This window comes from Carlito syrichta, unplaced genomic scaffold (assembly GCF_000164805.1).
Source record: "Carlito syrichta isolate Samal-C Ts95f unplaced genomic scaffold, Tarsius_syrichta-2.0.1 Scaffold312843, whole genome shotgun sequence".
Lineage (NCBI taxonomy): Eukaryota > Metazoa > Chordata > Mammalia > Primates > Tarsiidae > Carlito > Carlito syrichta.
Window position 1 is genome coordinate 260,485 of NW_007256939.1, and position 12,892 is coordinate 273,376.

The following is a 12,892-nucleotide window of genomic DNA, read 5'->3' on the forward strand; positions in this document are numbered from 1 at the left end:
TTAGATGTGTTCGCTTTGAGCAAGGTTGTAAAGATGTTGTTAATATGTGATATAATGAATAACAAGAAAATAACTGCTTGCTTTTGCCATGCTGCCATGCCATCTGCAAAGCATGTTCACATGTATTTTATCGGGACAACTGATAATTCCACTATAACAAGTTCCTTGAGATTAGGAACCATGTCTTGCTCACCACTGCATTTGGATGCAGATATCAAACAGCTTTTAACATGTGTCAGGTGTTCAGTAGGTCCTTTTTGGAATGAATGTACAAATTGTGAAGTGCCATTTTTGCTATTGTATAAATGCATATGCCTCATATTCCTGTGTCCAATGATACCCCCTAGTGATGGGGTGCTGGCTATGTGTCCATACAATATACCTTTTTGAAAAATACATGTATGTAATTTTCTACCTTTTCCCCAGATGATAAAATATTATCCCATGTCCAGAATTTATGGACATCCCACTAGATTTTGATATAATATATTACATGAACAATATAATTTTTTTTCTGTAAAACTACTTCTGCAGTCACTAGGGGAACAAGCTGGATTAGCCCACTGGATGGCCATTTGACACCAGTCAGCTTCCAGCCAACCTAGCACATCTGATTGCAAAAACATAGGCTTATGAGAAATAATAAAAGATCAATGCTTTAAGCTGTGAAAAAAATATATATGTGTGTGTGTGTGATGTGCTGTGTTTATTGTTTTTTCTTCTAAACTATCTAGATGTATTTGTACATTTACATGTAAACAGCATGGTAGGCATTAATATGTTCATGCTGCAAGTGAGGAAGCAGAGCCCCAGAAAAGTTGAGAGTAGCAGGATGCAGAGAGTGTCTGCTCTGGTTGTTGTTCTAGAGGGCGATGAAGAAACATACAAGTTGGGGTTTGAATCCTGGCTCCACTGTTTACTAGCTGTGATCTTGGCTATTACTTTACATACTTAAACCCCAGTTTGTCCATCTGTGAAATGTGGCTAGTAATACGACTACCTAACAGGTAGTAAGTACTCAACAAAGTAAGTATTATTACTACTGTTTTTACTGTTATGAGTATAGTATCACCAGACCATATTGGGCCTTTTGAACTTGTCTTGGACAAAAAAGGATGATTTTGGAAGAAATCGACCAGGCCTTCTGGAAACTTGGATTCATCTGGGAAGCTGTGACTTTTCCACTGTGTCTGGTGGTGACAGTTGGGGGCTGTTCTAGAGTCCATCATCACATCAGAAAGACTCTGGACAGAGGCATTCATATATGGTTTCTAATTTCCAAAGGACTTTGACCCACATTAGCTCTCATTTGGTTCTCAAAATGAGCCCATGAAACAGACCTAGTTAATTTAACATTAGAGTGGAGGCAATGGGTGTTCAGAGTCCTGAGATAGTGCCCGGTAAGTGGCCAGTTTACTATTTGAACTCTAGTCCCCTGACTTCCAGTTCTTCTATTTCTACTAGGTTGTGTTCTTAACTACTTTTTAAAATCATTCTCTTTTGAGAGTCTGATGAAAACTAAGAAAATGCATATAAACAGAACCCCAAATTTCCATGCAATTTCTGGAATCCCCCTGAAGGTCATCAGTGAATCCCTTAGGAGACCACAGATCAAGACTGAGATTTCTTGACGTCAGTGATTTTGTCATCTTATGAAAGTGATTCGGGGTTGAAATAAATTCAGGGTCGGTGGGATTCACTTTCCACATTAGAGAGGAGACCCTTAGGCCTCAGCACTGTGTCCCTGCAGGGCTATAAACTCTCTGGGGCCAGGACCTTGGATACCTTTATTTTTTATCATCATATACCTCTACTTAACCCAGAGTCTGTCACGTGATAGGGACACGATAGATGCTAATGGATGGATGAATATGTTTTGTCTTCCTCTTTCAGCCTCCTCACTGATTCTCATTTTAACTTTGCAATTGTCCTTCCTCTTAGCCACATCCCAGTATGGTGGATCAAGAAGACGGCCAGTTCAAGAGCCTGTTTGAGAAGTTTGCAGGGAAGGTGAGTGGAGGGCAAATATAGCTTCCCAGTCAGGCAGAAGAATGTTCAGGAATGCTCAGGTCACTTTAATCTTTACCCCCTGGGGTCTCTAGGAGTAAAAAGGGCGAGCCTGTGTGGCTCAGGGGCCCTAGCTTTGTGTCTGTCAATTCCTCCTGTTTTAAACCAAGTGCCTTTCCTACACTGCTGGCGGCAAGTAATCATGATCCTAGGCCACTCTTCTTACTGCATTGACTGACTCTTGAGAAAATAGAAAAGCCAGTTCTCCAGGTCCTGCCAAAAGCCTTTCTGCTTGTAAATTGGTCCTGTCAGATAGGGGCCTCTGACTGGAAAGCTGGGGCGGCAAAACCTCTCCAAATCAATATCCTTCAGAGGTGGGATCACACAGCCTGGGTGGAAGGCGGCTCTGTTAACCTGGGCAGGGATTGGTAGGAGAACTGTAGCCCAGCTCTCTGTCACTGTCCTGCCCTCTGGGAGCTCAGCAGCACTCTGTGGAATCCACATTGGCCCAGGTGTGAGTGACTCAGGGGTGCTTGAAGAAGAGAAAGAAGCACCCACAGCTCCCTCCCCCCTGCCCTGGCTTGCATTCACTTTGGTACCAATCCTGTGGGAGCCAAAGGTCAGAGCATATCCTGGACTCAAGAGTGTCAAACTGGCCCCATACATACAGCTGTTCTTTGGGGGAATCATAAAGTGTGCAATAAGAGCCTTGGAAAGAAAAAAGCAGAACAATGCTCTCTACCCCCAGGGAAGCTCAGGGCGAGTTTCTAGGCTTAAGGATGGAATAGAAGAAGAGACGTTAGAATCCCTTGCAGAAAATAAAACATGGGAACTGTCCCTTTGCATAGCCATTGAATAAAACTCTTGCAAAGACAAGCCAATTTATGTTTTAGATGGATGCTCAGACCAGTATTTTGCTAACAAAAGCTTGCTTTCTTAGCTACCAAGGTGTCATATTTTATTTAAGAACATCAAGAATGATGAAAAGAAAAGCTCATATTTGTATAGTTCTTCATGTACTTTCTTGTCTCTCCTGCTGTGTGGGGCAGTAGTGGTCACTCTCCTTGCTCTGCTGGTGAAGTGACTGACACAGAGAGGTTGAGGACTTGGCTGAGGGCACAAGGCCTTGTGAGGGATAGAGCCAAGCATAAATGTAGATTCTCAACATCCCATTTCTTTCCTGGTAGGCTAAGGGGTGGGGGTGGGGGTGGTATTTGAGGCCCAGAGGTTTTGTAGAGAGTCCTCAGGTCTTATTCTTGGGACTGACCATTCTGAGCCTGAGTGAGGTCAGCTGCCCTCATGGGAGATGCCACTTTGTGCAGCTCTTGTCCTCATTTCCAGTAGGATTGCTGGGTAGTAGAGGAGGGAGGATGCAAAGTGACTCGGCTAAGGTCACATAGCAAGTAAGGGGCAGAGTCCAGGCTGGAACCCAGACCTCAGACCAGTGCCCCTTCTTTGTACCTCATTGGTCATCCTGCCTCAGGTCTGTCTTCCATCTGAAAGTGAAGGGATGAATCTTCCCTCTGGCTCAGTGTTTATCCCAGATGCACATGGGATATCCTATTCCAAAATAATGAACATGGCACCCCACAGATAGTTTTCAGCACTTGCCCTCTTCCCTCCCCCCCCCGGTCCCATTGAGAATTTGAGTTTTTTTTTTAACATGTAATTTCTGAAATGTTTATTTATTTATTTATTTAAATTATAAAGATGTGGGGTACAATTCAGGGTCAGATATACAAACATTGATTATGTAGATACCCTTGCTGATGAGATATGCCCCTCCCTCCCCTAGCACTTTCCCTCAACTTGGATGGATTTAGAGTAGATCATACTCAGTGATCTATCACGGAAACAAAGAACAGAGAACCATATGTTCTCACTCATAAGCGGACCTTGAACAATTATAATACTATGAGAATTTGCATTTTTAAAGATGTCACTTGCTTTTAAAATCACAGGGCCGGCAGACCTGGTGTCTGACCATGGAGGATGCTTGACATTAATTTACTTTACAGGGCCTGACATGGTTTGCATTTGGGTTCCTCTTTCTAGGATTCTGAGATCAATGCCAATAAGCTCAAGACAATTTTGAATGAGGTGTTTTCCAAACGTAAGTTCTTCCTTGGGGCCTTTCAGAAAGTCTGTAGGAGCCTGGGAGATGTCAGGGTGGCCGAGGGGCAGGTGGGGATGGGGCTGGAAGCACTGCAGGTGGGAGAAGGGGCTTTGGCCTCTGACCATAGGGATCCAGATTTGGTCCAGCAAGGCCAGAGTCAGGAGACAGAAGAGGCAGGAGAAGCAGGAGAGGAGGCGGTGAGGACAGGGCTGTAGTTGTGAACCAGCCAGCCCCCACAGGAACAAGGCCCTGTGGTGTTAGGTGAAACCCAATGCTGAGTCCTGGGAGGAAGGAAGCTGGGCTGGGATTGACTTTAGTAAATTTATTTTTCACATGATGGATAACTTGAACTGTGGAAACTTCTGCAGATGAAATATCTTGTTCTATAGTGCATCTTTGGGGAGGGAGGCTGGAAGGGACGATTTTGACTTTCCTAGACAATTTCAGTTCCCCATCTTCAGACTTGAGCAAGCCTCGGAAAAGTCAGGGGAGTCAAACTGCACCAGGAGGAAAGGTTTGCTCAGCCCTTCTGATGCTCATCCCTGTAGGAGGCAGCGTGGAGCTGGTTTCTCCATGCCACAGATGGGCCAAGTTAGGTCTTCTGGCTAAGATGGGTTGAGTGATGGGTTCTCATTCACTCACTGCAGCAGGATCGGTCCTGAGAACATAGGAAGCAGGGACTCAACCCAGTGGCCAAGTGAGCTGAGCTGCTTCCCAGGGCTCAGAGCCCAGGCATGGCTGGGACAGCCCTTCCCCCCTCTGTTCCACTCTTTCTCCTGCCGTTTCTGAGAAGAGAGGTGAGAAGAGGAGAGGGCTACAGGGTCTTTGGTGCCTACTTTGACTCCCACATGTGAGGAAGGTGAGCATTAAGGCCAGGGATGGTTGGCGCTCCAAGCAGATACCTGCAATTGAGCAAGTAAGGATAACAGCTGTCATTGAGCAGCTGTGCGTGGTTAAAAGCTCAGCTGTGGAGCCAGCTGTGGAGCCAGCTGGCCTGCATTTAAATCCTAGCTCTGGTCCCTGCTGGTTGTGTGAACTGGGGCAAATTATGTAACCACTCTGAGCCTCAGTTTACTTATTGATAAAATGGGAATAGTGATAGCATCTACCACACAGAGTTATTTTGAAAAGTAGATGTACAGTGCTTAGAACAATTGCTAGCTAATAGGAAGTAAGCTGCTTTATTAAGAACTTGTCAGCTGCGCTCGGTGGCTCAGCGTGTAATCCCAGCACTTTGAGAGGCCGAGGCAAGTGGATTGCCTGAGCCCACTGGTTCGAGACCAGCCCGGGCAACTTGGCGAGACCTCATCTCTACAATAAATAAAAAAAAAATTAGCCAGGCGTGGTAGCGCTCGCCTGTAGTTCCGGCTACTTGGAAGGCTGAGGCGGAAGGATTGCCAGAGCCCAGCAGGTTGAGGCTGCGGTGGCCGAGAGGCGTGACGCTGCCCTCCAGCTTAGGTGACAGAGTGAGACTCCAACTCAAAAAAAAAAAAAAACCCAAAAAACAAGAACTTATCTTGTGCTAATCACTGGACCAAACCTTCACTTGTATTATCTTGATGAATGCCCAACTTGTCTTTGGGGCAAGTATTGCCATTATTATTATCATTTCCATCTGGTGAAGGGAGAAATTAAAGCTCAGCAGTATTAATGTGTGAGTAGCCAATCCGAGGTCCAGGCGCTGCACCCCAGTGCCGGTGCTGGTCTGTCCTGCCTCCCTGCGCATCAGGAGGTTTGGGGTATCTGTCCACAAGCTTGCCACGATGCTCTCCCATTTTGGTAGATATAAAATTTGACTCTATCCTCTGGCTGGTGTCTTTGGCGGTCTCCTACCATGGAGGTTATTTCCCCTGCCTTCAAATGGTCCTGATTCCCACCACCCCTCTCTGTTTAAATATTTAGGAACAGACATAAAATTTAATGGATTCAACATCAACACTTGCAGAGAAATGATCAGCCTGTTGGATGTATCCTTTACATATCACATTATTTTTCACGTTTGCCTGATTTTTAAAGACTCTTCCACCTTTTCCAGTGGAAGAGAGGGAAGTGTAGAAAAGGGAAAAACTGAGGGAGAATGGGCCCTTCTGGAGCAGGTCAGGAAGGATGCCTGAAGCTTCCAAGAAAAATGGATCATTTCATGGCTGCTCCTCAAAAAGCTTGATGTGATCTCCATTTCACAGGTGAAGAAAATGAGGTGTGCAGTGTTTCAGTGACTTGTTTAGAATCACATACCTTAGAGACATCATGCATGTGGCCTTGGCACCCCTCCTCTCTCCACATACTGTTCATCACAGGATTCCTCTGCTCTGCTTCACACTCACCCAACCCCTACCCTCACCCCCACCCCCTCCCTGGCTCTCCCTGTCACTATCTGATCTTTGTTTCAGAATCTTAACCTGGCCTGTGGACAGCCACTATCAACAGTTTAGAATTACCACACCAGATAAAACCTATTTGTTTCCTCTGATCTAATTTGATCCTCACTTTATATTGAAGAATGGTGTCTTAGGCCATTTGGGTTACTATCACAGAAGACCATAAACTGGGTGACTTAGAAGCAACAGAAATTTATTTCTCACCACTCTGAAGACTGAGAAGTCTGAGATCAAGGTGGTGGCAGATTTTGTGCCTGGCGAGGGCCTGCTTCCTCATACCTGTCTTCCTGTCTTCTTGCTATCACGTTACATGGTGGAAGGGATGAGGGTGTTCCCTGGGGTCCCTTTTATAAGGGCACTAATTTCATTAATGAGGGCTCCACATCCTAATTATCTCCCAAAGGCCCCACCTCCTAGTACTCTCACATTGGGATTAGGTTTCAGCATCTGAATTTTGGGGAGACACAAATACTCATTCTGTAGCAATTGGGCAGGAATTTTGGGGAGAAATGGAGAAAGTTAGTGCCTATTCTAGTGTAAGGAATGTTCTGGGTGTGAAGGTACAGAAGGTGAGTGGATGAACATCCTTTCCTTTGTGCTTTGCCTATGGTGGGTCCAGGTTACGAGTCTTCACAGTGCTGATCGGAAAGCTGATTCTTTTAAAAATTAGAGCCTTGGATGGTTCTCCACAGTTCTGGGAGGGTGCATCCATGATGAGCTCTGATCACCTTTACTGCAGGATTCCTTCCTTAACTGTGGGGTGGGAGGAACAATTTTCCTCTGCATGGTGGTCATGCAGAGTGGTCCTGGGTGGCAGAGTGTGTGTGTCGACCTCTGGGAGGGTGATCTGCCATGGAGGAAGGTGCTGTCTGTGTGGCTCAGAGCTTCAGGCAGCCCCTCCCTGCACGAGGTCGGGTCTCTTCAGCATTCCTGTCTTTCCTGCATGCTCACAGTCTAATTTGCGGGCCACAGAGCACTGGTAAGTGTTGATTCACTTTGCTGCAAATAGTTCCCTGGTTTCTGAATCCTTCTCATCAAACCCTGCCTATTGACTTCAATTTAGGTTTGAGAGTTGCTTTGAGTCTACCCACTCACTGCTCCTAGTGGTATTTGTGTCTCTCATGGCTCCAAGAGTGACTCTCTGTCATTCAGGAGTTTTTGTTCCACAGTTTAGATGGTGTGGGGCAGTGATTCTGAATCATGGTGTGTAGCAGAACTTCCTGTGGAGACCTTACAATAAATTAACAACTTTATTGAGATATCATTTATATACCATACAATGTACCCATTTAAAGTATGCCATTTAATGGTTTTTGCATATTCACAGAGTTGTGCAACTTTCATCATACAATTTAAAACATTTTTATCGCCCCCCCAAAAGAAATCCTGTACTCATATTAGCAGTCACTCCCAATTTCCCCTCAACCCCCCATCCCTAGGCAACTACCAATCTACTTTCTTTCTATAAATTTGCCTACTGTGGATATTTCATATAAATGGAATAATGTAACATGTGGTCCTTGTGACTGGACTTAGTATGTTTCAAGTACTACAGCATGGATCATGACTTTATCTCCCATGGTAAACCCCAGTCACAATCCTGGAAAGCTTGATTCAGGTCTGCAGGAAATTCTCTTTGGAACTGAGAACAGCTGGTGTTTTAGGACAAGGACTTTAGAACAGACAGAGGTCCACTATTTATTTAAGCATATAAATTTGGGAAAGTTATTAAATGCTCTGAACCTCAGTTTCTTCTCCTGGAAAATGGAATAACAGCATCTAGTTTGTGCAGCTATTGTGAGGATGAAATGAGCTACAAGTATATGGAGTACTTAGACCCAGAGTGTTAGCTTCCTTTGCACACTACTCTTCTGAAATTTGTTGGTTGCTTTATTAGTAAGGGTTTGAAGGTTGCAATACATTTAACACTCAGTGTGGATTGTTGATACAAGCACACAGACTTTCTTAAAGGCTGAGGTTTATACCTTACCCTTTTGGGTGTAAACCAGACTTTTTTGTTTGGCTGTTTAAAGGAGGTAGGAGTGATGGTTTGTTTCAGAATTCTAATCATTTGTTTACTTTTTAGAGATGGAATTTTGTTGTGTTGCCCAAGCTGGAGTACAGTGGCTATTCACAGGTGTGATCATGGCTCACTGCCACCTTGAACGCCTGGGCTCAAGTGCTCCCCCTGCCTCAGCATCCTGAGTAGCTGGTACTACAGGCACACATCACTGCCTGGCTGTTTCCAAATTTTAACATCAGTGATGTAAGATCTTGATGTTTATTGATTAGTCATGATTGGTGAGAAAAGGGTAGAGCTTCAAAGAAGCTTAACTTCATGTGGGTAAGAACAGTTCAGAACCAAATCCCCAGTGACTAATACAGTGCTCAATAAATGGTCGTGAAGTGAATATAAGTTGGACGCAGAAAATTCCACATCCCTTCCACCTGTGCTGGTTGTGTAGTGGCTGTGAGCAGACTGAGAATCCCAATCTCATGTCTCCTGATGACTTTTCCTATAACATTTTGACATTCCAACAAACTCTAATTATCTGAGTGATCGATCACAGAAATTTAAATCTGGAAGTGAATTTCCATATTACATAACTCAACCTTGTTAATAACCTAGGATAATTAGGGTGTTAATGATATTGCTGGGTGCTTGCTTCAGCAGCACATATGCTAAAATTGGAATGATACAGAGAAGATTAGGATGGCCCCTAAGAAAAATTATTATCAAAACAATGTAAATGAATATTTTAAAAATGCTGTTGTGGCCGGGCTCAGTGGCTCAGCCTGTAATTCCAGCACTTTGGGAGGCCAAGGCGAATGGATTGCCTGAGCCTGCATGTTCGAGACCCACGTGGGCAACTTGGTGAGACCACATCTCTACAATAAATCAAAAACTTGCCTGGTGTGGTAGCACAAGCCTGTAGTTCCAGCTTCTTGGAAGGCTGAGGTGGAAGGATCGCTGGAACCCAGCAGGTTGAAGTTGCGGTGGCCGGGAGCATGCCACTGCACTCCAGTCTGGGCGACAGAGTGAGACTCCAACTCAAAAAAAAAAATGCTATTATGCTATTGTTAGGAGATCTGCAGGTTCATGACTTCCCCTTTGTTCCTAGTTCTGCGCCTGGTCTCAAAGGAAGGTCTTGGTGAGCATTTGACTTTTTTTTTTTTGAGTTGGAGTCTCACTCTGTCGCCCAGATTGGAGTGCAGTGGCCGCTCCCGGCCACCACAGCCTCAACCCGAGGAGCTCCGGTGATCCTTCCACCTTAGCCTTCCAAGTATCTGGAACTACAGGCGTGTGCTACCATGCCCGGCTAATTTTTTGATTTTACTGTAGAGGTGAGGTCTCGCCAAGTTGCCCAGGTGGGTCTCAAACCTGTGGGCTCAGGCAATCCACTCACCTCGGCATCCCAAAGTGCGGGATTACAGGCTGAGCCACCGAGCCCGGCCAGCATTTAACTTTTTAATCTTTATTTGAACCCCCACTGCTCTGCTTGCGGCAGACATGGAAGTTTCACTAAGGCCTTAAGGCATTCATGCGAGATCACAAGAGAAAGAAACCCATGAGGCATGTAGGATTTGGGCTTGATCATGTTGACCTTTAACATGCCTAGAGCAACGGAACGGGTACCTTGGGACCAATGGAAGTCAAGACACTCTGGCTGAAGATCCAGAAGTATCTGGTAACTCTTCACTTCTTCTTGGGCATCCTCTGGGCTCTGGTCCCTCTTTTCGGTTCTTATCTTCCCTGACATTCATTCACGGTCTGTTTTGGACCCTAGTCTGACCACATCCCTAATCACAGTCAAAACTATCAAAACCTGGGCACATTGTTCAGGAGGAGTGTGAAGGCAATGAGAGATTCTCGTGCCAAGCCCTGCACTGAAATCCCTACCATTCAGATGGAAAAGGGGCCAGCCAGCATTGGCCAAGCCTTGATGCTTGCTCTGGAACCTTCTTGGGAGGAATCAATGGGGTCTCTTCTTGAATGTGTCCCTAGCCTTCTGAGGAAACAGGGGTAAAAAGAGGGGTATAGGGAGTTGGTTCTGGAAGGAGCCATGAACAGCTGTTAGTTTCTCTCCTGCTTTAGGAGATCTATTTGGAAACAGATTACAACCATTTGGGCACCATCGATGCCCATGAGATGAGGACGGCCTTCAAGATGGCAGGTGAGGAGACATCTGTAGACAAGGTCTTGGTATCCAGATGTGCCCATTTAAAAAAGTTATTCTCTGCCAGGCTCAGTGGCTCAGCCTATAATCCCAGCACTTTGGGAGGCTGAGGTGAGTGGATTGCCTGAACCCGCGGGTTCAAGATCAGCCTGGCCAACTTGGCAAGACCGCGTCTCCACAATAAATACATAAAATTAGCCAGACATGGTAGCACGCACCTGTAGTTCCAGTTACTTAGAAGACTGAGGTGAAAGGATCGCCGGAGCCCAGCAGGTTGATGCTGGGGTGGCTGTAAGTGTACCACTGCACACCAGCCTAGGTAACAGAGTGAGACTCCAACTCAAAAAAAAAAGTTATTCTCTTTGTGATCATTGCTAATGAGCATTATTGGTAGTTGTGTTGGCTATGAAGGTGATAACCAAATCTTGTTGAGTACCTTCCTTATCCAGGAAAGAGCGAATGTTGCTGGAATCTGTATAGCATAAAACTTGAGAATTTTTCCAGGAACTCTGCCCATTACTGGGAAGATGAGAATTATAGCAGATGGGGCCATGAAGGAGACAGACAGGGGACTGGCTAAATAGGCAGCCCCCTCACCTTCTCTGCTTTCACTTGCTGTGGCTAATGTGATATGTAGCTTAGTTAGTGCTGGACTTAGTGCTGAACCAGGGATGAGGCTAATTCTGGTGAAGAGTGTCTAAGGGGAGATGGATGATTGAAGGACACCTGCTGAGGTCCCCTGGAGTAGATAGAGTCAGGCCTGGTTTGCAGATTTCTGCAGAACCGCAAAGGAGGCCCCTACAATATCAGCCCCTTGAGACAGTGCTAGGTCCTCCCCTCCACCTGTGACCCAGGACTCCTCTGCCCTCAGGTTTCACCCTCAACAACCAGGTGCAGCAGACCATTGCCCTGCGCTATGCCTGCAGCAAACTTGGCATTGACTTTGACAGCTTTGTGGCTTGTATGATCCGTCTGGAGACCCTCTTCAGTGAGTCACTCTCTCCACTAACTCTATTCCATTTCTCCCAAGGTGCAAAGAGTGGCAGGGAGCAGGGCCCAGGGGAAGAACCAGGCATTGCCTTTGGGAGACCAGGAGGCCCAAGAAACCATATGGGGTTTCTGTGACTGGGGCATCCTTGGGAAGCAGAACTGAAGGGGCTAAGGAAGTCCAGGCTGGCTGGACCCAAGGTCACAGGATGCCTTTTCTTGGAGACTTAAAAAGCTGCCCTCCAGGTGACTGTGAACTCAAAATGTACAGTCACGAGGCCAAGATGAACGAGTCCCAGTAATGGTCCTTAGATGACTTTTAGTGTCAATCCATGGGGATCATTATTAGAAACATGTGTCACCTTCCAGCGAGGGGATGGGTGTCCCCCTCTGGATGGCAGTAAGTCTTCTCCTGCCACGTTGGGCCTTGGGATCTGATATCTTATTGAGGGAGGGGGTTTCCCTTCCATCGAGGGAAGGTAGGTGAGTAATTTAGAATGGGTAAAGGTCAGTTAGCTAGAGACAAAGCTAAGGGACCAGATAACCCACAAGCTGGGCAGCCACTGTCTGTTCCATAACTCTACCCCCAATGAAATAATTGCAGGTTTCTGACATGAAGCTTCTGAGGGTGCAGATACCAAAGGGACTATCTCTGCTGGCAACTGGGTTTGTCCCTTTGGGCAGGGGGACATCTATTGCCAAAAAAGCTCACCCTGGGCACTGGGACTGTATCTAGCTTTTCGAAGTCCCTGGGGCAAGGTGGATGCTAGAGGGGAGGCTGTGTAGGGAAAAGGAGAGGTCTCCAGGTGGGAGGGGGTGACAAAGGCAGCTCTCTGACTGTTCAAAAGCCCAGGAGCCATCCTATCTGACTTCATTCCTTCTCTGGCATTTCAGAACTGTTCAAGCTTCTGGACAAGGACCAGGATGGCACCGTCCAGCTCTCACTGGCTGAGGTAAATGTCCTGAGGTTTGATGAACTGCTTGCTGATGGTACTTTAAAATTCTTGGACAGTATAGGTGCTGAGTGGTATTTATTCCTATTGACTGCCTTCATTCTATGTGAATTCCATGCATATTCTGGGGCAGGCAATGGGGGGAGAAGGAGGTTGTCTGTTACGCAGTTTTCCAAACATTGTTATTGATTATTATTATCTTAAAGATAAAACTACTGCCGGGCTTGGTGGCTCAGCCTGTAATCCTGTGCCTTTGGGAGGCTGAGGTGAGTG

At 45.9% G+C, this 12,892-nt stretch overlaps 1 protein-coding gene across 1 annotated transcript in view; it reads left to right on the forward strand.

Annotated features, from left to right (window-relative positions):
- CAPN8 (calpain 8) overlaps positions 1–12,656 on the forward strand; it is a gene marked incomplete at its 3' end in the record, with an annotated part of 73,213 nt that extends 60,557 nt beyond the window's left edge. Inside the window, exons 14-20 of the mRNA XM_008070064.2 lie at positions 1,942–2,010; positions 4,063–4,120; positions 6,026–6,090; positions 10,122–10,190; positions 10,598–10,676; positions 11,551–11,667; positions 12,561–12,656. Coding sequence (XP_008068255.1) covers positions 1,942–2,010; positions 4,063–4,120; positions 6,026–6,090; positions 10,122–10,190; positions 10,598–10,676; positions 11,551–11,667; positions 12,561–12,656 — 553 coding nt within the window. The remainder of the gene's footprint in view (positions 1–1,941; positions 2,011–4,062; positions 4,121–6,025; positions 6,091–10,121; positions 10,191–10,597; positions 10,677–11,550; positions 11,668–12,560) is intronic.
- Between the last annotated feature and the right edge of the window lie 236 nt (positions 12,657–12,892).